General features: G+C 34.2%; 1 protein-coding gene across 1 annotated transcript; it reads left to right on the plus strand.

The window, feature by feature from the left end:
* Positions 1 to 26,544, plus strand: LOC144966610 (uncharacterized). Its single transcript, XM_078903332.1, has 14 exons — positions 1 to 206; positions 4,255 to 4,398; positions 5,473 to 5,611; positions 6,194 to 6,285; positions 6,881 to 7,145; positions 8,798 to 8,886; positions 10,475 to 10,538; positions 11,973 to 12,061; positions 15,341 to 15,455; positions 16,066 to 16,154; positions 16,869 to 16,984; positions 17,722 to 17,881; positions 19,552 to 23,622; positions 25,441 to 26,544. The coding sequence occupies exons 1-13, from the start codon at positions 170 to 172 to the stop codon at positions 19,704 to 19,706; spliced, it is 1,554 nt and encodes a 517-aa protein (XP_078759458.1). The 5' UTR covers positions 1 to 169; the 3' UTR covers positions 19,707 to 23,622; positions 25,441 to 26,544.
* Positions 26,545 to 26,660: the final 116 nt, after the last annotated feature.

Here is a 26,660-nt window from a genome sequence, read left to right on the forward strand (position 1 = left end):
GTCACTAGTTACGAGCAAATCACATGATAAACTGAAAATGGAGTCTGCTATGTGAATTGTCAGCATTATATCAGGATTATCATAGAATTGCTAATAGATCTAGAGTTGTATTTTAACATAATTTTGAAACAAGTGGATCGTATTTGTGGAGGTCCTGATGTGAAGGGATATGATAATTATGCAATATTCATCTTTATCCATTTTTTGTAAGTCATTACTCATTGATTGTCATTGTGAATCATTGTCATTAATTTTAATCAAACATGACATGAACTGACCAAAACTAAAACGTTTTTATTTTAATTGACACTTAAACTTAAAACCAGGCTCATAAATGCTAAATTGAAGTTTTCCAATAACAGTATAAAACATGGTTTACCATGATGAAGTCTATATCATCCCATTGATAGAACCGTTTGAAATTGTCTCTAGGCCATTCTCATTAGACTCTAGAGTAGATAGATTAGATTAGACCTATTCGATTTTTCATATCAAAAACTAAAACTAAAATTAAAGCACCTCAAAAATATAGGAATCAACACGAATCTTGGCTCCAGCTGACTGAGGTAGGTGATTTCCCTGAAACACACGGCGATACTAGCCAATGAACGGTGCTGCCCACAATTGTCCAAGTTAAAATGGCGTTCCTAGATGGTTCCTATGGTAGATTTTGAAATGAATAGACCTATTGGTAAGTTCAAATGTGTCATAGAAGCAGTTTTGATCGATGAAAATGAAATGCTATCAATGGAAAGGGGAATTGTTTAATTTATTTGTTAAAAAAAGATTTCAAGTAAGTATTTTTTTTTAAATAATAAAATTGTGGCTTGTTTTTCTTTTCCACTATCTTCCATTATATATTCTATATGTTTGCGCTATATAAATGTACATTATTATTATTATTATATTATTATTATTATTATTATTATTATTATTATTATTATTATTATTATTATTATTATTATTATTATTATTAAAAGAATTTTAATATAAAATCAAGAATCATACCAAGGGACAGAGCATTCAAAGCCCTTTATATGGATGCTTAATTTATCCAATGATGTAAATAAATTCCAGGGCTATATTAATTCAACCAAGCTATGGTTTTAGCCCAGGGTCCTGAAAGCTCAGTTTGTAGAGCACCTGCTCCCACACAAAGAGACAGAGATCGATCCTGAGTGAAGTTGAAATTTTTCTCTGACCCCCACTGTCCACCCATCACTGATTGGGTAGCTGGAACTTAGTTCTTGCAGAAAGTACTTTGCGATAGACTAACATCCTATCTAGAGGGTAGCAAGCAATTGCTATTATTGGTCTCATGCTACAGAAACTGGGATAAACTCCAGCTCTGTAGGCCTAATGATGGATGTGAAGGACAACTTTACTTCTTTTGGTTTTAGCCTGCAGCTCACAACTAACAACTAACCATTACATAGAAGATCGGGAGAACTGACATAGATTTAGCCTCAAACATTTAAATGTCTTCTTGTACTTTCTCTATGTATTCGTTTAAACAAACAAAAAAATTACATACTCTCTTAAAGAGTGGTAGGCCTAAAAAAAAAAACATTCTCACGTTTTAAAATATTAAGATAAATAACAAACCAATTTTCTCACCCCACAACTGTATCAGACTATTTTCTCTATTTTTTACCATTATATCCATTCATAATTTTAGGGAAAGTTGTGATTTTTATCCCATTTAAAATTTGAAAAGACTTGACCCAGAGTTTAAGTTGTCTTTGGCATGATCCCAACTCAAATCTGAGCCAAGTCCCAAAAAATATCCCCCAAAAATATAAGATTTCTTGCCTGAAAGGATCTGTTATTAAAACAAAATCTTCAAATCATCACAAACATTTTGAAAACTAAACTGACTTGGTATGGGAAACTTATTCCTTTTTTAGTGATGGTCGCACTTTTTATACCTGAAGATATTCGAAGAATCTTGTTTACCTGTCATTTCGCGATCCTCTAAGATTTTTTATTGTGAATATAATAATTGGTGTAATTTTGACTGAGGTCTTATTTGTACAGGTACTACTTTTAATTGTTGTCAAACATTTTTTACATAAACAAATGGGAACTGATAATTTTGGAGAACAACCATGTTACTTTGCTACAACAATGACAGAAAATGGAATTTCTCCCTAATAAATATCAGGTTTTAAAGATAAAAACTAGAATCAAACCAATAAAGTCATTCTTTCATCACAAAATTCTAAAGAGATTGCCCATGTAAAGTATCCGGGAGGTGTCATTTTTAACAGCATCAGAAAAAGCAAATTCCTATCTCATTTTTTATCACTGAGCTTTGTGAAGAATCGTTTTTATAAAACAGTCTGGGAAACATGTCATAAAACAAAAACAGTTATTGGTGATAAAAAAAACCCAAAAAAAACTAGAGACGACAAACAGAACAATTAATTAAGTGAGAAATTAAATGATGACCCTTAAGTAAAAAACGAGTTGGCACATAAATTTGATATTTATTTCAGTGGGGCCTCGAAATCAGGACCCTTTCTTATTCATGAAACTTGGCTAATTGGGATGAAATTTCAGGGAACACAATTTTCTCTATATAATTTACCTCTGGGATTTGGACAGACATTTGGCTTATTGGGAAATGTTGTCTGAACCAGTAATTCAATGTATGGTCTTATTTAAAACTTCCCATATTTCTGCCACAAAATGCCACATGACTATTTCAAATGAAGCAGTAAACTTCGAGTTGAAAATTGATGGAAAGTTGCTTCCTTCATCAATACTGGATTTGTTCACAAATCACATATGCACCAAAGGACTCATGATCAACAACATATATCGAGGAGTAGTTGGAACATTGACAGTGCATTGTCCAGTTGACATTATTTTTTATATCTTTTATTACCACCAAATCTTTAACATTGAATCAATTGGACACAACCAGTTAAAGGAACATATGTGGAGGATGTCCAGAGCAGGTGCCTCTGGACAATGTGACTGCGGACTTGAAAATGAAAATGGACATCATGTCCTAATGGAATGTCCAAGGTACAACCAGTTGAGAAGGAACTTCTGGCCTGACCCAACCCCATACTCAAAGAAGCTGTACGGCAGTGAGGACGACCTCAGGACCACTGTGGGCTTCATTCACCAGACCGGACTGACCATGTGACGTGACGGGAACGAAGAAGAAGAAGAAGAATCAATTGTGCATTGCATTGAGATCACTATGCCACAATTTTAATTGGCTAAACCTAATTAAGGATTTCTGTATGGCTATATAATCTTTAACCCACTCATTATTTACTAAGTTTTCTCCTTCTTTTGTTACAAATGGTTAAACATCACAGCATGGCAATTAAGATAGGAACGAAAAGCTCACTTACGGTGTTTAAAAGCATTTATAAATATCAATAAAAGGCTTTTGTCTATACAAGACATGGTAATGATGCTTAGCAGTTGTCTGCCTTATTTCCATGCAGAAAAAAATTAATGGACAACATATCAGATATGGGACATACTGTAAAAGAATTGACTCATAGAGATGACAGGCCAAACAAACTAATAAACAAACAGAAATAAATGGAAAAAACAAAACAAATCAAAAACAAAACAAAATAAGTTCAACAAACAAAAAAAACAAAAAAGAATTCTTGTATCGTCACAGTTAGACTGCAAGGTCGCCAATTTTCCGTATATTTACGGAATTCAGTATGTTATAAACCCTCAGTATATTTTCCAATCTCCTGCTAAATGGGGGAAAAAATAAATACATAATGTCTTTTTACTGGAGTTCAGCACTTAGAAAGAGGTCGATTTATGTGTTTGCATAAAAGTTCAGTAAATTTTTGCCTCCTGAATTGGCATCCCTGAGTCTGGCTCATTTCTTGTAAAGGGCTCTTACTTTTGAAATGCTTTGGTTTTGAAAGCGCAATATATATTTTATTAAATATCACTTTTATTATTATTATTATTATTATTATTATTATTATTATTATTATTATTATTATTATTATTATTATTATTATTATTATTATTATTATTATTATTATTATTATTATTATTATTATTATTATCATTATTATTATTATGATTGAAACCTGACGACATTGTTAATATGATTTCCTTTAATAGAAATGTTCCTCTGTATAAAATCCTGAAAGGTTCAATCCTTTTTACCGTTTATAATTATTTCTCATACTATTATTATAAATTCATTTCGAAATACCCCCCCCCCCCCCCTTTTTTTAAAAAATATATTCTCTCTAGGGAAATTGATTATTCTTTTTGAGTTATTGAGTGCTGCCTATGCTTATCAATACTCAATATTTAGCAGAGAGGTTTTAATTGGTTCACTTGGAAGGGATTGTACATCATGTCAACAATGCATTCCAGGAACATTCGCTGATCAAGGTAGGTATTTTATAAATTAGATTGCTCACGGGACAGTATTGTCCACTGTCATTTTAATAAACCATTTAAAAAGTGTGTGTGAGATGGATGTACAAAATCGACTTCAGCACTATTCCATTTGGTAAATACTAGAGCCATTTTGATCATTGTCTTGACATATTTAAACATTATTTTAATATCTGTAGCACATGCACAAAATAAGTCTAGTGCATCCACAGCAGAGTTGGTAAATTTTGAAAATATGTTAAAAATTAATTTAGCCAAATAAATCTCGTCAGAGTTCTCATTAAGATAAATATCAGTATTTTAAAAAGGTTTATGCATGGTGTTGTACAGTCCTCTCCGGATAATCGCAACACTTTGCGATTAGCGAAAATGTTGCAATTAACCGAAGTTGCAATTAACCGAAGTTGAGTTTCCAGTTCACTATTGCAACATTTTACACATTTATGCTAAACTCAAACCAGTTGTTGTAAACATTGTTCTTAGTTGTAAGTCGACATCTTATTCAGGTTGGATTAACTTTCACTATTTTATTCTCAACCTTTGTTAGAGTCAAAGAGATTAGCCATGATGAGAGACAATATGTTCTCACCAAAATTCGTTGGTCACAATGCACAGTTGTCAATCCAAAACAAAGGATATCGCTCAGTCTCTCTTTACAACTGTCATTGTCTACTTGTCGTAAAGACAATGCCCAGCCCCCTCGCCTCTTATTTAATGGCCACAGATGACATAATAAACACATACTATAAAGCCCTGCCCTCTTTTGTCTCTAATAAAGTGGTGACACACTGCTGTAGCACTAAATCCCACTCAATCTCTATTTTTCAACCTGTCATGATTTCTTCCATGATGAAATTTAATGATATTTTGTTAGATTGATTTCTCGAATTTACCACTTTTTGAGGGCGAAAATTTGTTGCAATTAAACAGTGACTTTTATATAGAATTAATTCTGTTACTTGGGAAATGTTGCGATTAACGACAGTTGTGATTATCCGGAGTGGACTGTATTTATTATTAGCCAAACTTGCCATGAAATCTTATTTAAAAGTTTTGGTCTAATTTCAGGATCAGCAGATTGCACTTGCTGTGCAAACCAAGGTGATTGTAAAAATGTGGCGGAATGTACAAAGTGCCCTGTTGGTGAACATCAGCCTCTTCCTGGAAGTATCCTCTGTGATCTATGTCCAATTGGATCATCTACAGGGTAAAACAACTTTTAGTTCTGAATCTCAATTCCTTAGATTTTATTTCACTCATAATGGATTTAAATTGTGTCACTTATTCTGTAATTGTGTGTGTTAGTGTCTGTTTGTGTTTATATATATATATATTGAAGAAAGTAAAGTGACTCATTTGCGGCCGATTCAGCTGTTTCGATACCAGATTATTATCTCATCAGGCAGTCTTGCTTGGAAGATAAATCCGTAGAACTCCAAACGAACATTACAAATTTATCGTTGCAAGACGGCATGACTGATGAGATCCTAATTTGGCATTGAAACAACTGTATGGACTGCAAGTGAATCACTTTACTTTACTTAATTGATATGCTCTAAATTAATAAATCTATCAAGCACTGTATACACCACAGGACATCCCATCCATCAATAGAAATATATGTATATATTAATTTCCATTGTATATTCTTGATATACTTCTGTGTGTGTGTGTGTGTGTGTGTGTGTGTGTGTGTGTGTGTGTGTGTGTGTGTTGATAAAATAATAAAATAAAATAATATCTTGAGGTTTATATCACACTCGCTTTTAAATTTTTTTCCCCCACTCAGTGGTAAATCTGGGCAAGCAGACTGCAAAATGTGTTTGCCTGGTTATTTCACATCTATAGCTGGATCTGGAGAGTGTACCCCCTGTGCTGCAGGTAAGACAGAATTGTATTTCTGGACCATTTTCTGACTAAACTTTTTTCAAAATTAATGTAATCATCATCAGTTGTCAAGATAAGCATTTTAAAAGCACATACCTTCATGATTTTGTATCTAAGGTTAGCTTTAACATTCTACTCCATTGTATGATGCTCATAAAAGAAGTAAAAATATTAAGATGTTCGCTTGAAGTCTCTGAAATTTTAGGTATTGTATGGTTTTGTCTTATATTACATTTTCTTAAAAATCAATGCATGTTCACTTAACTCATCAAGTTATGCAAAATGTTCATGGAAAGATTTATCCAGTCCTTTTCATCAACACCTGTCTCTTGTATTGACTCATTAAGAGCGAGGTTCATATTCTTTCAATCTGAAAATTATCCCATTATTTATTTAGTTTTTACAATAGACTAAAGTTTTCATTAAGAGTCATTTCCTTCTAACTGCTCTCTTGGTAAAGACAATAGATATTATGGCAGGTTAGCAGAAATTTGAAGCCCTCTTTAAAGAATTAATATATTTATTATAAATATTATACATTTTCTAATGTTTATTTGCTTTTAGTTTTTCATATATTTATAATTATCAGGTTATTATAATAGTAAAATGGGCGCATCAAAATGTGAACCATGTCCAGCTGGTCACCATCAGCCGACAGAAGGTCAGTCTCAATGCTTGCCATGTGAACCAGGAACATCCAGCAAAAAGGGAGCGGCCCAGTGTGCTTTGTGCCCAATGGGATGGCACCAACCAGAGAGGAATGCATCTCAATGCTTGCCTTGTGCCAAAGGGAAATACCAACCAGATCCAGGTCAAGCAGACTGTGATCCCTGTGACGTTGGACATTTTTGCAGGTAGAATTAAATTATTTTGGTTTTTTACTTTTTTTGTGTGTGTGTGTATTTAGCTATTAAGAATAATTTGATATTGTGAAATTTATTATACTGAAGTTTTAAGGTTTTGATTATTTCAACTGTGAAAGCAAAAAGAAGCAAATTTTGATCTGTCCATCTCTAAGGAGGTAAAGACTTTCCACAATTTGTAAAGCTCCCTTTTCACACATAAATTTAATTGGTTTGATCCGTGTCATGCTGAAATTTGTATCTTTCTTCCCTCGACTAAGGAGAAATTGTATAAACGGGTGGTTGGATGGGAGCATCACCCTTGAATCATATACCTATGATGTTCGCATGGGTGTACGATCCGATAGTGATGTCGTTTCTTCTTCTCTTTACTAGCCTATCCTGCTTCTTTGGTTTGTGATTGTATTTTTGACAGGGGATTTTTTTTTTCTGTAAATCTTCTGCCTGTTTGTTCTTGGTTATTTATAATTTAGCTTATGATATCTTTAGGTTATGATTTTGATTTACATTTGTACTATTTTTGTTAGATTGCTTGTTTTTTTTTGTTTCAGCGGTCTCTCATATAACCTCAATTGTGTTGGAAGAGACCTAAAGCAACAAACAAACAAACAAACAAACAGAAATTGTATACTTATATTACCAGTTGTCCCAGAAGTTTGGAACCTATAATAAGATAGTTTACTGAGAAACAGACAGCACAGCAAAGCACTTGGATGTTACTGAAAATAAAGAGAAATAATTCAAATTTTGTTTAACACAAACCAGAACTAAAAATATGATTTAACAGATTTTTTACAATTGATAAAAATACATACATCTTTTATGGATTTCAACGTGCCCACCGTGTTGTGTGATCAGTACTTTGATTCGCCACTCATGTTCTCTCCAACTCTTTTCAGTAAACCGGATACAGTGTTCAATTATACATTCTAAGAAGCATAAACGTGGCAACAAGAAAAACGGATGATTTCCTAATCAACTGAAACGAGAGCTGGTTAATATTATGAAAAATTTGTAGAATTATGAAATTTTGGTTTCAATTTCAGAGCTGCATGAGCATCTCCATTAAAACTTATTTAAGATGAAAATGAAAGTCAGATTACATTATTTTGAGGATTTTGAAGTATTATTTAATCTTTGTGAGAGTAAATTGATTATTTTTTAAGTTAACTATAGCGACTATAATTTTTATCTCCAAAAACTACGAATTTTTACATTTTCAAGTAGGCAGGTCTGCTGAAACAAATTTCATAATGATATCTACATTAGTTTCAGAATAAATACCATTTGTTATTTGTTCCAGACTTCCGGCACATTGGGTAGATCCATCGAAATTGATATATTATTTTTTATGATGATGATTGTGATGTAAATTATGGAGAGTAAAGTTATTTAGATGTGATTTTATTCTATGATGAAAAAAAAAGAGGATATTTTTATTCCTTTCTTTCTAATCTTGAGAATTGCCTTCTGCATAATTTTGAGTTGTTAATCTAGGACAAAATTTGTCATGTTGAAATTTGATTTCGTTTGCATTCAGAACTGGTAGTTTCAGTTTCTGTATTGGTTTATTTGAAGAGCGGCCTTTTATTTGAAATAATAATATGAAATGAAAATATTTGACCCTTCATAATTATCCACAGCCACTCTGAGTGTAGCAATTGTACAGCATGCTCAAAAGGTCATTATACCAATGAAACAAGCAGTTCCGAGTGTTTAACTTGCAAGAAAGGTATGTCAGTTCGATTTATTCAAAATGTGCCATTAAGATCATAATCCTTTAAAATAGCTGCATTGTTGCAAAACTTTATGCCACTAACTTCCTTCTAATTAATTTTTTTTTTTACTTCTCATCAACTGCCCTTGATGTATTTATTAATTTTCTTATTTTTGTCTGTTTATAATGATCCTTTGCAAATAATAGAAAACTATTTCCATCAAACTTTATTAAAAAATTGTTTTTTCTATGTGTGAGCTACTTAAAGATACTTACAATTAATTTATAGTGCCCTATAATCAAATTATGGCTTATGTGAAAGTAGAATTAGGCTGGTCTATCTTAAAATAGATATTAGACATGCCAATCATTCACTCCTGGATGGACAAAGATGCCAGTGAAAATAAACAAACAAGCATGGGATCAGATCTTCAAATTTGTATTTTGTATTTTTTACCTCCCCACTTGCAGTGGTCAGAGAGCTGGTGTGTCTCAGTGACCTTGCGAGCTATGCCAGTATGTTCAAGTATGCCGGACAGGTCGAAAGTGAGAGGCCAGACTAAGTTTGACCCACCCATCCTAGTGTAGCGGATAAGTGTCATGTCGACAACCCATCCTCTTTATAAACAAAAAGTTACAAAGCAGACCAGGTTACTGGCTCGATGACTGCGAGTGACTGAAGCCAAAAGGATGTTTTCAGCCCGATAGCTGGTCCACTGTCACCAAAACAGAAGACCAATATTGCCTGTTGGAATGTCAGGACATGATTTCAATCTAGAAAATTGGCTCAAGTACAGAAAGAACTAAACCAATATAAACTAGATGTTCTTTAGATATCTGAATCTTGCTGGACTTGGGTGGGGAGAAAATTACTGGGACATGGAGACACTATATTTAAGTCAAGATTATCAGATAATCAGCATAGAGATGGAGTTAAACTTATATACCAAAACCGCATGCTTACATTATAATCGAATGGAACCCAATCCACTCAAGACTGCTTTATATATGTCACAACTTGAGATTAACCTGCTATGCCCCAATTGAAGATACTGGAGATGAGGGTAAAGATGATTCTTATGAGAGTATGAGTGAGATCAACACTATCAAAGAATCAATGCCTTGTTATACTCATTAGTTTGGTTGATTTAATGCAAGGACTGGACACATAAACAGTGGATGGAAAAGAACAATGGGAAGGAAGGAACAGGAGTGGAAATAATGGAAACAGGCACTGTGAACTCTGTGAAGAAAATGTTCTCATTATTGGGAAACCATCTCCCCACACAAACTAATTCACATGATGACTTGGAAATCTCCTGATGGAAAAACTGAAAGCCAAATTGATCATATCATTATAATTGGGAATGCAAAAATATCTTGCATGATGTAAGAGTTAAAAGAATGACAGATGTTGGCAGTTATCGTCACTTATTAGTTGGAAAACTAACATTGAAACTGAGGCAAGCAAAGAAAATTGATAAGATGAAGAGACATTTCAACACAGAACGACTGAAAAATCCAGTCATACAAGAACAATGTGTCATGTCATATGAAATTCTCGATTCCCATTTTAAAACCAATGAAATTATTTTTCCTTCAGGTTCGCAGCAACCTAAAACAGGGAGCACTGAATGCCTTCCATGTCCTGCAGGATTTGAAGCAGCGTAAGTTTCAGTTTCATCTTAGTTTTTAATATTTTACCATTTAACTACAGTTTATGCTACTTCTGAATGTAAATGCGAGCCTTTGAATGTCTACATAAAGGGAGATAATTATACTTTCACCAAGTTCTCGCAAAAAAAAATAAATTTACATCATATATGTTGTTATCAACAACATGGATACAATAATAAATGGGTGTGTTTTTAGGGTATTTACATGATTGGTTTACTGACATGAATGAAAAAAAAATGTTGAAGAGTGACATGGTTCATTTGAATAGGCCAAGTCTTATTTTTTTCTGAAAATATTGTTTTACTCGTTAACGTCATCAATGTCCATTTTTAGACAAATCCAAACAAAAGAAAATAAAATAAAATGAATAGATTACATAAATGTCTAGTTTATTGCTGCCATGTTTGTAAAATTAATTCTCATTAGTTTGTACGAACCATTGTACCTAATCATTGCTGGGTATACGTCGTGGTTAACACATTCCCCCCTCTCCACCACCACTGTTTTGATTCAATACCAGTTTGCACATGAGTCGAGTGTTTCCCAAATGGAGTTACCAGAGCCACTCCTGGACAAATGATAGTGTCGACAGATGTTAATATTAATTGATTCACAGGTCACCATAAGTGGAAAAAAAGTGATTGCCACAACAATCTCAAATGTATTTGATTATATGAGTAGAATTAATAATGAATTATTGCATTCGTTTAACAAAATGGCTAATTTTACACTGTACTTCCTTATGAATGGACATTATTTATTAATTTATTTGTTTATCTATAGATTTATCAATTTCTTTCATGTTTAAATGAACAGTGTCTTTATTTTTCAAACGATTTCTGAGTACTTTTGTCTTATTCTTTTTTAAAACATATCCAGGGTGTCCGACTAACCATGCAAGTGCCATATGCACTAATCACAATCCCAGTATTTGGCGGGAATAGTCATGTGATCTTTGTAGAAGCCACACTGGTGTTATAGAAGAAACGAAATTGACATCACTCAGCTCTTTGTTAATGTTTTTGGCCAGCCATTTTTATGATTACTTCTCACTAAATTCTATCAGTCAGAATATAAACATTTAAAGTCACGTATAGTTGTGTGTGTTGGTAGGTTAGATCTGGCTTGGGGATGTTGTGAACATTTTAGGTAAATGCACAGAATCAATTATTTTTCTTAAAATCACTTTTTTCCTACTTACATGGATGCCCTTGATATGTATGTTTGTTATGATAAGTTATCCATTCTTTCCACTGATTCTTTTTTTTTTTTTTTAGTATTGTTTCAATATATGTATGTTTTGTTTCAACAAATGTGTGTCACCTCTACTCTTTCAATTTTCTTTACATCTTCACTAGCTCACTGAGGTACCCTTAATATTTTGTTCCATTCTCACAACAAATCTTATCCTTTGACTGTTTTAGTGTTGATGGAGCTAAAAATTGCACTGGATGCAAGCAAGGCTTTTTTAAAGAGAAATCAGGATTTAATGTCTGTGAGGAATGCTTGCCAGGTATGTATTTGTATGACAGCTTTTTTCTGGTGTAAACTTTAAGGATGCTTAAATGCAAGAGAGAGAGAGAGAGAGAGAGAGAGAGAGAGAGAGAGAGAGAGAGAGAGAGAGAGAGAGAGAGAGAGAGAGAGAGAGAGAGAGAGAGAGGAGGGAGGGAGGGAGGGAGGGAGGGAGGGAGGGAGAGAGAGAGGGAGAGAGAGAGAGAGAGAGAGCACTTCACACTCAAAGGGATCTGGATGAGTCTCAGATGAAGCTGAGATTTTTTTTTCTGATTCCTCCCCCCCCCCCCCCCCCCCTCTCTCTTTCCCCTCTTAGTCAACCCAGCAATAATTCAGTATCTAATTTTGCTAGATCTAGTGGAAAGTGCTTTGCGATAGACTACCATCATATCCAAAGGACAGCAAGCGATTACTGCTGTTGGTTTAAGGCTATACAAACCAGGACAAACTCCAGCTCAATGGGCTTTATGGCTCTGAGCAATACATTTTAAAATGCAAGAGGTGATATAGCTGCAGAAACCAGATTTTATTTTCACAAATTAGATGAATGCACTGGAAACTTTAATGCTTTAAAGTTCAGGCCTATAGCAAACAGAATATTGTTAAAAGTTTGAAGTCTGAAATATTTTAAAGCTAAATAGAAATTTGATTATAAATTGCAAGAAAATGAGCCATATAGTTTATCGATTGTTACAAACTATGATTTGAAAAATATATGGACTTCAATTGCATTCTCTCATTTGTGGTGTGGCCAACTCCTTTGCCACAGCAATTTTGAAGCTTCCACGATTCGCCTTAGATTATACAGTACAGCTTGTGTACAACGGGGAGCTTGAAAATCTCCGTTCTATGGCCTGTTTAATTCATATAAATCATGCATGAATAAAACGGGATAATATTTCTTGGTACACGGCTATAATGAGGGTGTGAGTTGCAAGCTGAGTACTCAATTGAGAAAAACTACGTACTCAAGAAGAAAAGAGGAAAGCACACATAGGAAACGGAGATGATGTGGGAGTTGCAGATATTGTGTGTACTATCATCGTTTCTGTGTACTTTGTGTAACATATCCGTGACGGTGCAACAAAAAGCCAGTGAGAGGCGTATGACTGACCGATCAATATGTTGATATACTGAGGCATAATGTGTTAGCATAGAGTGAGGGGTGTGAAACTCTTGCCTTATTAATTAACTATGCCCAATGGGCAGTGAGACAGTGATGAGATCTAGGCAGCGACTTGCTCTAGGTGATGCTATACGACGCCTGAAACGGGGCATTGCGCTACTTACGTGTTGAAGAACAGTTAGAGATGCTGTCAGTGGCGAGGTTGGAATTTGTGGAAAGGAGGATGTTAGTCGGTGCATTGTTCCAACCTGCCTTCTGCTGTTCTGAAGTTAGTGAGTGGGGGGGGTTGAAGGGATGGAAGCAGGCCTGTAAATCTTCCGACTATTGTCGGATTTCTGGCAGTACGATTTTGCTCTATAAGTGCTAATATTTTATTTTTTAAAAATTAATAGTAAAAATAAAATTCGTAACGTCAAAGAACAGAACCAATAAAAAAGAAAATAAAAGACTTTTATTTCGTTCCTTGAAAAAATCAGATTTTATTCCGTTTCAAAACTAGGCAGTCTATCAGTTAGCTATAATATTATCATGCCACGTACACACTCCGCTAGACGTGGATGTATTCACTGCATGGCTACTGTGCCACAGCCAGTGAGAGAGGGTCACGAAGTTCGCGCGAGTCGTCGAACACACACAAATAATGCACGCACAGAAGTGTGTCGGAACTTCACGGACCGGAAGGTTTCTCTCTATTTTGCTACTGACACACATGCATTTCTCCGTGTGTTATTTCTTTTTCCCTATGATTTATTGGTTCCGTCTGGATGTGAGACGGAAAAAAAATAATGCGAAATAATTATTTTTCCTCGAAATATATATTCTTCTTCGAAAGCTCTCACACCACCTTCTCCTCCTCTTCTTCTTCTCTTCTTTCTTTTTTCTTTCTTCTTCTTCTTCTTCTTCTTCTTCTTCTTCTTCTGCTATAAGAATTAATCCAAATAAACGAAAGAATCAGCACGCAGCTCCCGTGTCAAGCACTATCTAGATACACATCCTTCAAAAGGGTAGGAATTGTTCTCTTCCTTTCATTTTACAACTAACTCAGACCTGGACCCTCAAATAATTGGGATTTTTTTTTTGGTACCATAAAATAAGGACCTCATTATAAATAAGTAGGGGAAAGTGACATGATTTGACTAGTCAATTGATGTGTCATATCTGTGTTGTGTTTAGTAATTAATAAATTAATATTGTGTCTAATATTAGTGTCTGTTGTGTCTATTTTCGCTTGTTCAAAAAGTTACGACAATTTTTTCACCAACCATTTACAGGCCTGTGGAAGTTACAGTCACGTCGTCTGACCCATTTACTCGAAATGTGTTCTTTGCCTTTGCAGGTTAAAAAAAATTTCCTTCGGTATTGTTTCTCTTCAAATAAGTCTACAACAAGTTTTTTTTCTTTTGCTAGTCCCACTATCCCCATTGTATTCGAGTTCCACTTAGGTGGAAAAAAAGCAATGGCCATCTGTTGATCTTCCGTTTTGTTGTCAGGGAATGACACATCTTGTCCATCACGTCGACCCTCCCTTTGTGGCATTGTATAAGCATACAAGATCTGGCTTTCTTTTCTCTATATACATGGATCTATATTACCCCAAGAGGTGTCGTGGTTTGTTATGCTTAGGAGTAGAACATGTTATTTTTTGTTTGTGATTGGACTTGTATCCAATAAAGAGTGAATTTATTTTTGAAGGTAAATATTGATTCACCTTTTGAAATACCCTGTCCGTGTTGGAACTTAGGGGGAAGAATTAAAAAAACAAACTCTGGCTGTGCCCACCAGGGTGTTGTTGTTGAAGCGCAGGTGTGCTGCCAGTTTGAGGTCGATAAAAAAAAATTCTCCAGTGTTAAAAGGGCTCGGTCAGCCAAATGGCAGTGTGTCGTCCAACATTTGTTCCTGGGGACCTCCTTCCCCAAGTAGAGTTCACAACATTGTCATAATCACATATTTTTAAAAAAAAAGGAACCCCCATATTTATTAGATTTAGATGGGATGTGTTGAAGGAAAGGGCATCATCCTTTCCACGGCTTAAGCTGCTATACGGATTGAATGTGAAATGAAATAGTTGTGTTTTGATAGGACATGAATTAAAGTTATTGAGATTTGATGATTGTTTGATTGTCTGTTAATTGACTGTTTATTCCACTTTAACAGGTCACTTCAGTAAGGCTCGTAATTCTACCTCATGTGATATATGCAGAGAAGGATCATATCAGGGCTTGCATGGACAAAAGTCATGTATTCCTTGTATTGTAGGAACCCATTGCAGGTAACTCTGATATACAGTCAACACTGTTGGTTTTTAGAATATTTTAATATGGAAACAAATATTGTTTTCAACATTTTCTATATGAAATGTAGTTTGAATATTGCATATTATTTTACTCTTAATTAGTTTGTAAGTGCTGCTTACATTTATCATACACAGTGATTACCATGCAGTCATATAGCTAGTTAGCGATATTGTTCATTTTGGTTCTACAATAATTTTTTCACTTTTTTCTCTCTCTTACTTGAAATTTTATAAAAATTTTGAAATGAAAAAAATTCCTCTCATTCATTATTTTCACCAATTCATCTTTACTGCTGACAAATGAAGCTAATCTTGATTTTGATATTTCATTGCCCAAAATGTTTATTTAAGATGAACAGATGATTACCTTCTGTAAACTTTCTATATTGCGATGATCATCGACAACTTAATTATTATTCATAATAGTATTGTTTGACCTCATTTTTTTCTCTTTCTCTTTTCCAACATAATCTTAGAATTTAGCACCAAATGAATTCAGTGATTATTCACAGGTTTCTCTAATTGGAGTCACAGACCTGAAATCATTGAAATATAATGTGTTTATTTCTTTTTTTTTTTATCCCAGCGTAAAAGGTTGTGTTACCTGTGAGGGTTGTGGCAAAGGATTAGAAGCAGACATACAAGGAGCTATAAACTGTACAGAATGCAAACCAGGTATCAATGGCAGATGTGTAAATCGCAAATTTAGAATCTGAAGCTTAACGTTTAATCTTCATTGCATACTTGTAAATATTTGGTGTATGTGGCTTGTATTTTGGAATTGATTATATCTAACCTAATATGTTGCTCTAAATCCCTGCATTAAGAAAAATTTTTAACTCAAGCATTACATGTCTTATTGATCATTTCGATCTTTCTTGCTCTCCACCTACCTCTCTTTCTCTCTCTTTAGAATAAATGCATATTTCTAGTACGTAGCTTGTCATCCTTAATAAGCTCAGTATGTCTTTATTCACAATTTGACTACTTGATATAATGCTCTTTGTTGTAAAGGTTTCATTTTGGATTTGACAAGAAAAAATAAATGGATATTAAACATGGCTTGCCAAAAAGTGTATCATTGCTTTCAGTAAATTGGATGTCGATGATCAAGAAAAAATAGCTCCTTTTTCCACCAACATTATTTCTTCAGAATATGCCTTAGAGTGCACTGAGTAGAAAACCTTTCTCTATCACTAAGACATACTTTTCTGAACATTGCCTGCCTTTTTAAAATTTCATAGTCGTATATATATAGCTGAAGTTAAAATTTATAATATGTGTTTACCACTCAAGTGTAATGTAGAAGTAGCCTTGGATCATGGTCTAACTAGCATGATTAGAAAACGATGGTTCTTTTTATTTCAATGATTTTGAATTTTCTTATAGGCTCCTTCAAAAAGGAATTCGGAAACACCTTGTGCCAGAAATGTCCTGGTGGCTACTTCCAAACACATCACGGGGCAGAATCTTGTATTGAATGCCCTAGAAATTACTATTGTCCAGTAAGTAACTTATTATGTGGAGTAAACACCATACCATATTATGCCTGATAGATTTCAGGATATGAAAATTCATTACTCATCCCAAAAATAATTATGAAGAGTCTGAAAGTAATATGCCAGAATCTACATAGAAACTTCTACCAGATTCAGATATTATTTCTTCAAATGCAGATTTTTATTTTCATTATTTTAGAGAAATCTTGGGGAAAACTTTGCTGTTTTTCTCATAGGTTTATCTTTTCCCTACCAATCTATAATGCATCTCATTTGGAAGAGTCAGTTTATATAAATAAGGGTGAACATTTTCTTCACATACAGATTTTTAAGACATATACATGATTTTTGTCTGTTGTCAGTCCTCACTATACTTTCAATGTGTGAATGTATTTTACACCCAATCAGTTCAGCCTCTAAATTTACATCACAATATATTGCCTCAGCCAAGGAGAAAATTGTTACTTTCAATAATGGGAAAAAAGACCACTTTGTTATCTGAAGAGAATAATATATCGAAGTTATTATTTGTTATGAAATGTAAATAATAAAATAGTGAAAAATGGAAGGTTGGATGCACTTGATGGCTGATTTATATTTATTCTTTCGAATTCTTTCTTTTCATATATATCTTATCATATGCTTAAAAAAAAAAATTATCTTGAACCAGAGCGTAATTTCAGTTTTTACTTTTATATTTCCAAAAATTGTTTCATGTGGTATTTTATCTACTTTATCTCCAGCAATCAGATCGAAATCCCATTCACTGCAACCAAGGCAGCTTTTGTCCTCCTGGTTCTGTTTATCCCAAGCGTTGTGATGCTCCATTCTTCAAAATAGATAGCAATGCTAAATGTGAACCTACTGTGGAGTTGATTACCCTTATCATATGTGTCAGCATTGGTAAGAACATTTTCGTCGTTTTGGAGATCCTTGAGTATTTTCCTAAATGAAATAAAAATAAAATAAAATTCCCTTTATTCATCCCTTAGTGGAAATATGTCTTTAGGGTCTATTCCAAGGGAAGACTGGATTAACCCAGGCATCAGCCGCAGTGCAGCGCTGCAAATCAAGCTTGGGCAAGGTGACTTGCTCAATGTCACACAGGGCAGCGGGTATTTGAACTCAGTACCTTTTAGGTACCAAGCAAAGACCTTACCATTGAGCCACGTCGCCTCCTATGTTTTAAAAAATTTTTTCTCTAAAACAAGCTTGTTTTGGGAAGATAAAATTTTTTGACATTTTTCGTCTTTTGTCTGTTGATTTTATTTTTCTTATTTTTAATATTTCCTTTCTTTAAAAAAAAAAAAAAAAAAAAAATTAAATAAAATAAAATAATTTAAAAAAAAAAAAAAATGTATATATATATATATATATATATATATATATATATACAGTAGAACATGAAAGTAACGTACTCGGAAATAGCGAGAACTCGGAAATAGCGAGTAAAATCTAAATCCCCATTTTTTTCCCCTTATTTGAGTCAATAAAATTAGCATGAAAGTAGCGAGTATGAAAAAGAGGTCAACTCGGAAATAACGAGCATTTCCTGCCCCAGCCTAGGACTGCGAACGAAGTAAAGCAAAACAAGAGACAATGGCAATTTAAATATTTTTAGCCTAGCCTCTTTTCTTTTCTTATTTTTCGTTACGAGTAATATTACATAGTAGCCTAGTCTGTAGTAGTACATAATAGGCGAAACAAATTTGGGTGAGGGTTGGGTTTGTGTGCGTGTGTGTGTATTGGGGGTGGGGGTCAATTATTCACCCAATGTGGTGCCACGCGACGCGCGACGTAAGCACATGTCAACATGCCTCACTTCGCAGCATCGGTCAGCGAGTAGCATTCGTTAACAAACGACACGATCAGCGAGAGAGGGGAGTGTGGAACCATTATTTCAATGGGTCAGTGATTGAGTGATGCGCTTGCTTACCTCATTAAACATGCCGAGTGCATACAAACACTCGCGCGCACACACACACACACACACACACACACACACACTTCTATGTTCTTGTTTTTTTTTCTAGTCATGATTTTACTTGAAAAAAAAACAAAAACAAAAAAAAAAAAAAAAAAAAGAAAACAAGAAATTGAAATAGGGCGACGGCTTTTACTCGAATTACACACTGAGGGGAATAACCAGCAATATAACCTTTCCTGTCAACACGGGAATAGTGAGAACTCGGAAATAGCGAGTAATCAGGAGTGGACCCGTCGAACTCGCTATTTCCGAGTTCTACTGTATTGAACAGTCAGCTCATGGTTTATCTGATTAATGACATCATTTGCCTGACTTGTCATGCAAATTATCTTTTCTATTATCAGACAATTGAACATTGATCACAGCAGGGTAATATTCAGATTGCATCACCACCAAACAATGTTTTATGTTACAAAGATATACATTCTTTTAATTGCAATCTGTGTTTAATGGTGTAGAGATATTTTCATTATTAAAAAAATAAAGAAACATCTGCCATTATATATCATATATATATTTGTATTTATCATACCCAAAGCCCAGGTTAATAATATTTTTTGTTTTGTTTTTTAATTATTTTCAACAGTTGGCACGATCATCATTTTGATAGTATCCTGCAAGGTTTATAAGGCTGTAAAGAAAGACCGCACTATGTCATTATTTGTTGTGGATACAAGTGAGAGACAAACACTGACGTCTTCAAAAGACAATACCAATCCACCAGTTTATACAGGCCTGTGAGAGCACAGAGGGAAAGCAATTTCACACTTTTATTATATCTGATTTATTAATCTCAAAGCCCAAGAACATGAAAAATCAATATTGACGATTTTGTTAAAGTCCAGCAACTATTTGTCAATCAGTCTTAAGGGCTATGGCATGGTATGCATGGCACTCTTCAGATTTTAATGTTGTTCCTGAAACAAACTAGAAACAAAGGATCAAAGAGGAGGAAGTAGACTTATAACAGTTTTTTTCTTGCCTATTGATTTTGGGATTTAATTTGTTGCAAATTGTAATATCTTTGTCAAATCTGCATGATAAGATAATTTTTCATTGAGACCAAGTTGGGGAGGGAGAAAAAAGAGAATCATAGTTTGGCAATTAATGTCTATACTAAAGCATTTCCTGTTTTATAAAATAAACTTTGGTAAGTAGAGAAAAGAAAAAAGAAGCTGTCCCATGACATTCGTAAGGCATGTAATGCCTTGAGATTAACCCATTTTTTATTGTTTTGAAGAGACGAGCATGTCATTATTTGTTGTTTGTAATTTATCTCATGATGTAAATATTTTTCCTCTCGTAAGTTATTTCGAATGCAGGAATTTAGAAATATAAGTTTAAAAAAAAACAAAAAACTTACTGTGGGGTGGCAACTAAAAGTTTCTTTGGAACAGGTAATGGAATACTTTTTTTAAAAAATCCAATTCAGATCCGCCTTTCTTCGACGTTTCAATTTTGGTAAGAGTATTGACTTTTATTTCATCAATTCATCATTATCCAAAGAGAAAAAAAGTTCAAAGAAATGAGTTATTTTATCATGATGAGGCAAAATAAAAATTTATACCACAGTATAATTATTGACGATTTATGAATTCGTTTAAATGATAATGTTGAAAAAATTCCTCAAATAACTTATATTTGAAATTCTGTCATGAACTGATCAAAAGGGATGCTGCAAATTGATATCTCCTGTCCTCTGAGTTTTTATTTATTGTTTTTTATATGAATACGTGAAAACATTAGGTCATATTTGGTTTTATCATCAAACATTGAATATTGTTCTTATTCAGTATCATTCAACTCACCATAATTCTGTAGGTTGTTTAAGTGGTACAAAGCATTCAAAATTATTTTTATCCAGTCTTTATTTTATTTTGTTTTTCATTTAAATTCAATTATGTATTATAATGTTGCCATTTATTTTTTTTTTTTAATGGGGGAGAATGAGATTTTTTTTCTGTTCTCGAGATATTTTATCATGTTTTTGACACATTCATCAAACTTATAATACCGGTATTTGATGCTACCAGTCTTTCAAAACTCGTTTTAGAGGCTCATCAAGCAAAAGTGTTGAACTTTGTATATAATAAATTGTGCTATTTATTCTGTAGCAATATTTTATCATTGGCTTTTTATTGTAATTCTATCATTAGAACGGGAAAATGTTGAACATTGGTCACTAGGGCCTGGGGTTTTAATTTAAATTCACCTTTGCTGTCCATGCTATTCATATATCCTTTGTCTCTTCCATGTTTTTTTATAATGTTCTATAGTGAGAACCATTTATTTTTTGCAGAGGCTCTGTCTACAGTCTTTTACAGTGTGTGTGACACATCTTCTTTTTATTTTTTCCAATAGCCGCACATCTAGTGTTTTATAGCAGCTCGTACATTGAAGAATGAAGTCAAAACTAATGTTTATCAAGACTCTCCTTAAAGTCTATACAGGTGACATTGTTTACTATTCCACCTGGCAAAACATTCCACAGTTGGATAGTGGATGGAAAAGATGTTATATGTTATATGATTTTGGCTGCAATTAATCGACACTTTGGTTTGTTTATATTTTTTTTTAAGTGAAGAATAAAATCAAACATTTTATGTCATTTTTCTTACTTTTAAAATGTAAATAAATGAAAGAATCGGCTTAAAAATTTAACACAAACAGGAACGAAGATAAAGCAACTTCTCGTGTCAAACACTAGGTACACATCCTTCAAAAAGGTAAGAATTGTTCTCTTCCTTTCATTTACAACTAACTCAGACCTGAAATGTGTGTACTCTCTCAAATAATTGGGATTTTTTTTTTTGGTCCCATAAAATATGGACCTATTATTGTATTAATAATGAGTTGGGGAAAGTGGCATGATTTGACTAGTCAATTGACGAGTCAGTGTCATATCTGTGTTGTGTTTATTAATTAATCCATATATTTGTTCTGTTGGTCTATTTTCGCGTGTTCAAAAAGTTCAGACAATTTTTTCACCAACCATTTACAGGCCTGACTATATGTGCTGAACAAAGTGTTACAGAACTTAATTTTTTTTTTTACTTGATTCTTTGTCTCATGGTTATGATCAAGTTACTAATTTTCCACATTTATTTATTTATCTATTTATCTATTTTTACATTTTCAAGATTAGATAATTCGTTGTGGCTAATTTATTCCACCATTCTTATGCGATTTTATTCAACATGTATTTTACATGACTGCTTTTAGCTAGATTGGAATATTGGTGTAGTTAGCGTATGTTATGTAAATACAAGCTCTCAAAAAATTATGTTTAAAGTAAAGGATATTCAGAAATGAATTGATTTCCTCACCTTCTTATTTCTGACATCATAATTTTAAAATCAAAAAACTTTTGTAGCTTTGAGTATTTTGAAGGACCTTTAAATTTAGAAAATAAATCTTTAAAAATGGAATTATTAGTATCATTCGATTATTAGCAGAATTATATTGACCATAGTGTGGTTGGAACAATGAGCTGGGAAGGGTTTCTAAATAACACTATCTCTCCGGTCCCCTAAAACATTTTTTTAAAAAACGTCCTGTGAATTTCATTTTGTACGGTTATTATCCAGTTTATTATTCTCACATGGCACAAAAATGTAGTAGTCCCTTCCCTTTGCAAAGATTCATAAATCCCATCGAGCTTATCCTTTACATTTTATGGCGTTGAACAGAACAGTAAGAATTGATTGCTACCCTTTGGATAGGATGCTAGCTTATTACAAAGTACTTCGCCATGGTCACCAAGCACTGCTGGGTAGATAGGAGGGTTAGAACTGCAACTGAGATCGATATTATTTGCTTGTAAGGCATTTTTGTTTTGACCAAGGTTGTTGACCACGTAATAGGACAAAAGCGATTATGTCATGCAGAGACGTCATAGACCTTAGAAAATTTGACACATCAAAGCCAATTAGTTTTAAAGTATTTATACTAAATCTTGAGGTTCTAAGTTAAATATCTTTGAAATTATAAGGAAAATTGCAAAACTTTCCAGCCCACCCTCCTAGTTTATTTTTCTTGGTATGAATATCTTAGGCATGTTTTGTGTATGACCTGTAGTTGTAGCATTGATATTTGAATTGCAAAGGCGCCTAGAGCCGTTTGTTTATGGAATAGGTGATATATAAATGATTAACATTATTATTATTTTCTTCATCCTGTTATCAATTTCATCATTATTTGTGTTGAATTCTTAATATTTATAAATGGGCCTAGTCAAACAAGTCTTTAGAGTAGGTCTATAGAGACAGTAAAAGATATTCCTGACCTCCCATATCGGGCAGGGAGGCACTGTGTCTCCTATCCCCTTATATCTGTTTTCCAACATGCGTTCTTTCTTTGTCTTTGAATGAGATTACTTGGGTTTTTTTTCCTGGCCCTGGCTGGGAGGGAAACAGTCAAATGCATAGTTATTGTTTTGATATTTTTTTCCTTGTAAATCATCTCTCTGTTATGTATTATATTTGTTATTTTGAATGTATAATGTAAGCATTTGAGTGTATTCCTCTTTGTGCTTGTGTCCGGGTGAGACTTATAGGTAATCTGAAAGTAAGTACATTGGTGTTATGCTCTTGGAATCTACTTCTGAACCCCTATTTGTTCTCAGTTCCCCTTTGTCATACTTTTTCTTGGGGGCTCTGTCATTTAAATACTGCATTCAATTCGATCACTTACAATAAAACACAGAAACGAGGAATTAGACAAAAAAGTGGAAGACATAGAAAAGCCCAAAAATAATGCATCGTCTATGTTCAAAGCGACGAAATCTCTGAACCGAAAACCATTCGAGAACCCCAAACTACAGGATAAATTTGGCAAACAGACAACAAATCCCAACGATATCCTTGACATTGTAACTGACCACTTCCAGCAGAAATTTCACAAACAAGTCTCACAAATATCGCCCTTCTCAGGAAACCCTAGAGACCTAAACAACCGCATCACAACAACTGAAGTTAGAAATAGCATAAAGTGCCTAAACAATAACAGATCCCAGGCGAAGATGAAATTCCCGCTGAATTGCTGAAATGCGGTACCCTCTCCCTGGATCTGAGCATTGGAAACATAATGAACAAAACATTCTCAACACACAAAGACTGGGACATAAACAGCGGTGTCCTAATTACAATACAAAAACCAGGAAAAACGAAAGGACCCGTAAACAACCTGCGCCCAATAACATTACTGAATACCATAAGAAAAACACTGTCAACTATTGTCCTCAACAGAATTAGACCGAAAATAGAAAAATATCTATCACATAGCCAAAGCGGGTTTCGCCAAGACCGAAGCACATCGGACGTTGTATGGACACATAAATGGTTGGCAGCAAAGGCACTCAAAGAAAACATATCCATAACAATAACTGGAATCGATATGTCCGCAGCCTTTGATACGATCGACAGAGGAAAACTTTTGGAGATATTAACAGACATAGTAGACGAAGACGAGCTCCGAATAATCCGATTTCTCCTCAGCAACAGAAAGATACAACCAAGGATATACGGGGCCACAAAACAGACGCAGTTCGAAAGTAACATCGGGACCCCCCAAGGAGATAGTCTGAGCCCGATTCTGTTCACAATATACTTAGAACACGCTCTGAAAGAAGTTCGAAAAGTCATTCCAAAACCAACGACTCATATTGAGAATGCAATCCCTAGAGAAATCGCCTATGCAGATGATGTCGATTTTATTGGATCATCACCAGCAAATATAGACATCATACAAAATACCCTCATGAAATATAACCTCCAAGTCAATGCCAATAAAACCGAATTTACAACAATATCGAGGAACAAAGAGGAATGGAAAAGAACAAAGAAAGTCGGCTCACTAATTGGAGACACCGAGGATGTACAAAGAAGAAAACAGCTATCAAACGCCGCACTCAGTAAACTCACCAATGTATGGATTAGAGGTGACAAAATAAAGAGAAAAACCAAACTGAAACTGTACCGTGCTTTGTAAAACCGGTACTTCTGTATAACTGCAGCACTTGGGCGTTGACAAAATCCGAAGAAGAACATCTGGATGCCTTCCATCGCACACAGCTAAGAAGGGTACTGGACATCAAATACCCAAAAAAAGATCTCAAATGAATCACTCTATAAGATTACAAAAGAAAGACCAATCTCCCTTGACATTTTACAACGATGGCAACTTTTCGGTCACATACTACGCAGGGACAAAAACATACCAGCTAACCAAGCCATGTCGGGATACTTCCAAAAACACGGGAACCTTTTCAGAGGAAGACCGATCACAACACTCCCTGTGATCCTAAACAAAAACCTCACAACACTTGGACAAAGCATTAGTCTCATAACGGCAGGGGACCTTGAAAATCTGAGAACCCTAGCAGAGGACCGGCAATATTGGAGACACCTCACACAAGAAATACTGGAAACAGCCAAGGCGACCCGATCTTTCGGTCGAGACGCGAAAGGCATCTTAGTCAAGTCTGTCATTTTAGAACTTTTTACTATCCCATTTACTTCGTTTTTACTGGCGCTGATATAACCTAAATGTCTTGCAAGCACCGTAAAACCCTTAAAAACAAAACAAGCAACAGTAAAAGATAAAGAGATGGTATTGTGGTAAGTTGCTTGCCCTTGAATCGAAAAGGTTGATTCACTTTTTTTTTCCACTAGGGTCCTTTTGAGGCTCTGTCCTAATAATTTTTTAATTATTATGAAAGACAGTCTTTTAAGTATTTATTCTAATTTATTTGTGTTAAAAAAGGCATTCAAGTAAAACTGCAAAACTTATTTATGACTATATTCCATAGAATGGGAGAAAGAAGGGACAGCATACCAGGCTCTGTCCCAAGGGAATCAGAATAATACATCAACCATATAGTTGCTTACGACTCCAATTGCAATATTTATGCTGCTCTCTAGTTATTAGTCGAGCAATGGCTGCTGTCTGGTGGAACCAAAGGTTGAAATCTTTTTACTGCTAACATTTTCCAGCACCGCCCCTTATAACCTATTAGTCAGCATTGTACATTACCATTCTAGTGCTAGCTCTCCTGCATATTTTTTTTCTTCTGAAATTGCTGTTAAGGGGTTTATTTTTTAGTCTATATCTATGATTTTCCAATAATTCAAATGTTATCCTATATTATATGCTTACATTGTCCATAAAATGCGCAAATTTAACCACCATTTGTTTTATTCACCCATTTTACCATTCTTCATTTTCCATGGATTTTATCTTCTTGTTTTAATTTGTTTTACTTTCAATTTAGTTTTTCTTCTTTTTCTGTCATTTTTTTTATGAGGTTGAAGATTTAATTGTTGGAATTATTTCTTTTTTTTCATGTTGTGGAGCATTGATTTTAGAATAAATGTTGACATGTATGAAATACAAAATAAAAAGAACCACACCTGTTTAGGGGAAATTTACCTAATGCAATAACTTGAATAATGAATGAAATTTGTTATCTGGTGTTCTTGAGAAATAGATTTTTACCGATTATAAACGGTCTCATTGTTTTCATTTATCTTTAATTGTATTATCTAATGGTGAAAATAAATTTTCATCTCATTTTTCATTCCACATTTGTTCGCCTTGTTCATAACATCCTTCTACTTGGTGGGGTCTCTGACCTCCATTGTGGGAAGAGTGGTCACTATTGCTGTGTCCTTCTATCCCTTTCTGGGTGGGGATCCT

Source organism: Berghia stephanieae, chromosome 2 (genome assembly GCF_034508935.2).
Source record: "Berghia stephanieae isolate SIO BIC M18660-M18661 chromosome 2, UCSD_Bste_1.3, whole genome shotgun sequence".
Lineage (NCBI taxonomy): Eukaryota > Metazoa > Mollusca > Gastropoda > Nudibranchia > Aeolidiidae > Berghia > Berghia stephanieae.

Coding starts and splice junctions, on each gene's coding strand:
- LOC144966610 (XM_078903332.1), top strand. CDS start 170: ATGATAATTATGCAATATTCATCTTTATCCATTTTTT. Junction 7,146..8,797: donor GACGTTGGACATTTTTGCAG/GTAGAATTAAAT, acceptor AATTATCCACAG/CCACTCTGAGTGTAGCAATT. Junction 12,062..15,340: donor CTGTGAGGAATGCTTGCCAG/GTATGTATTTGT, acceptor CCACTTTAACAG/GTCACTTCAGTAAGGCTCGT.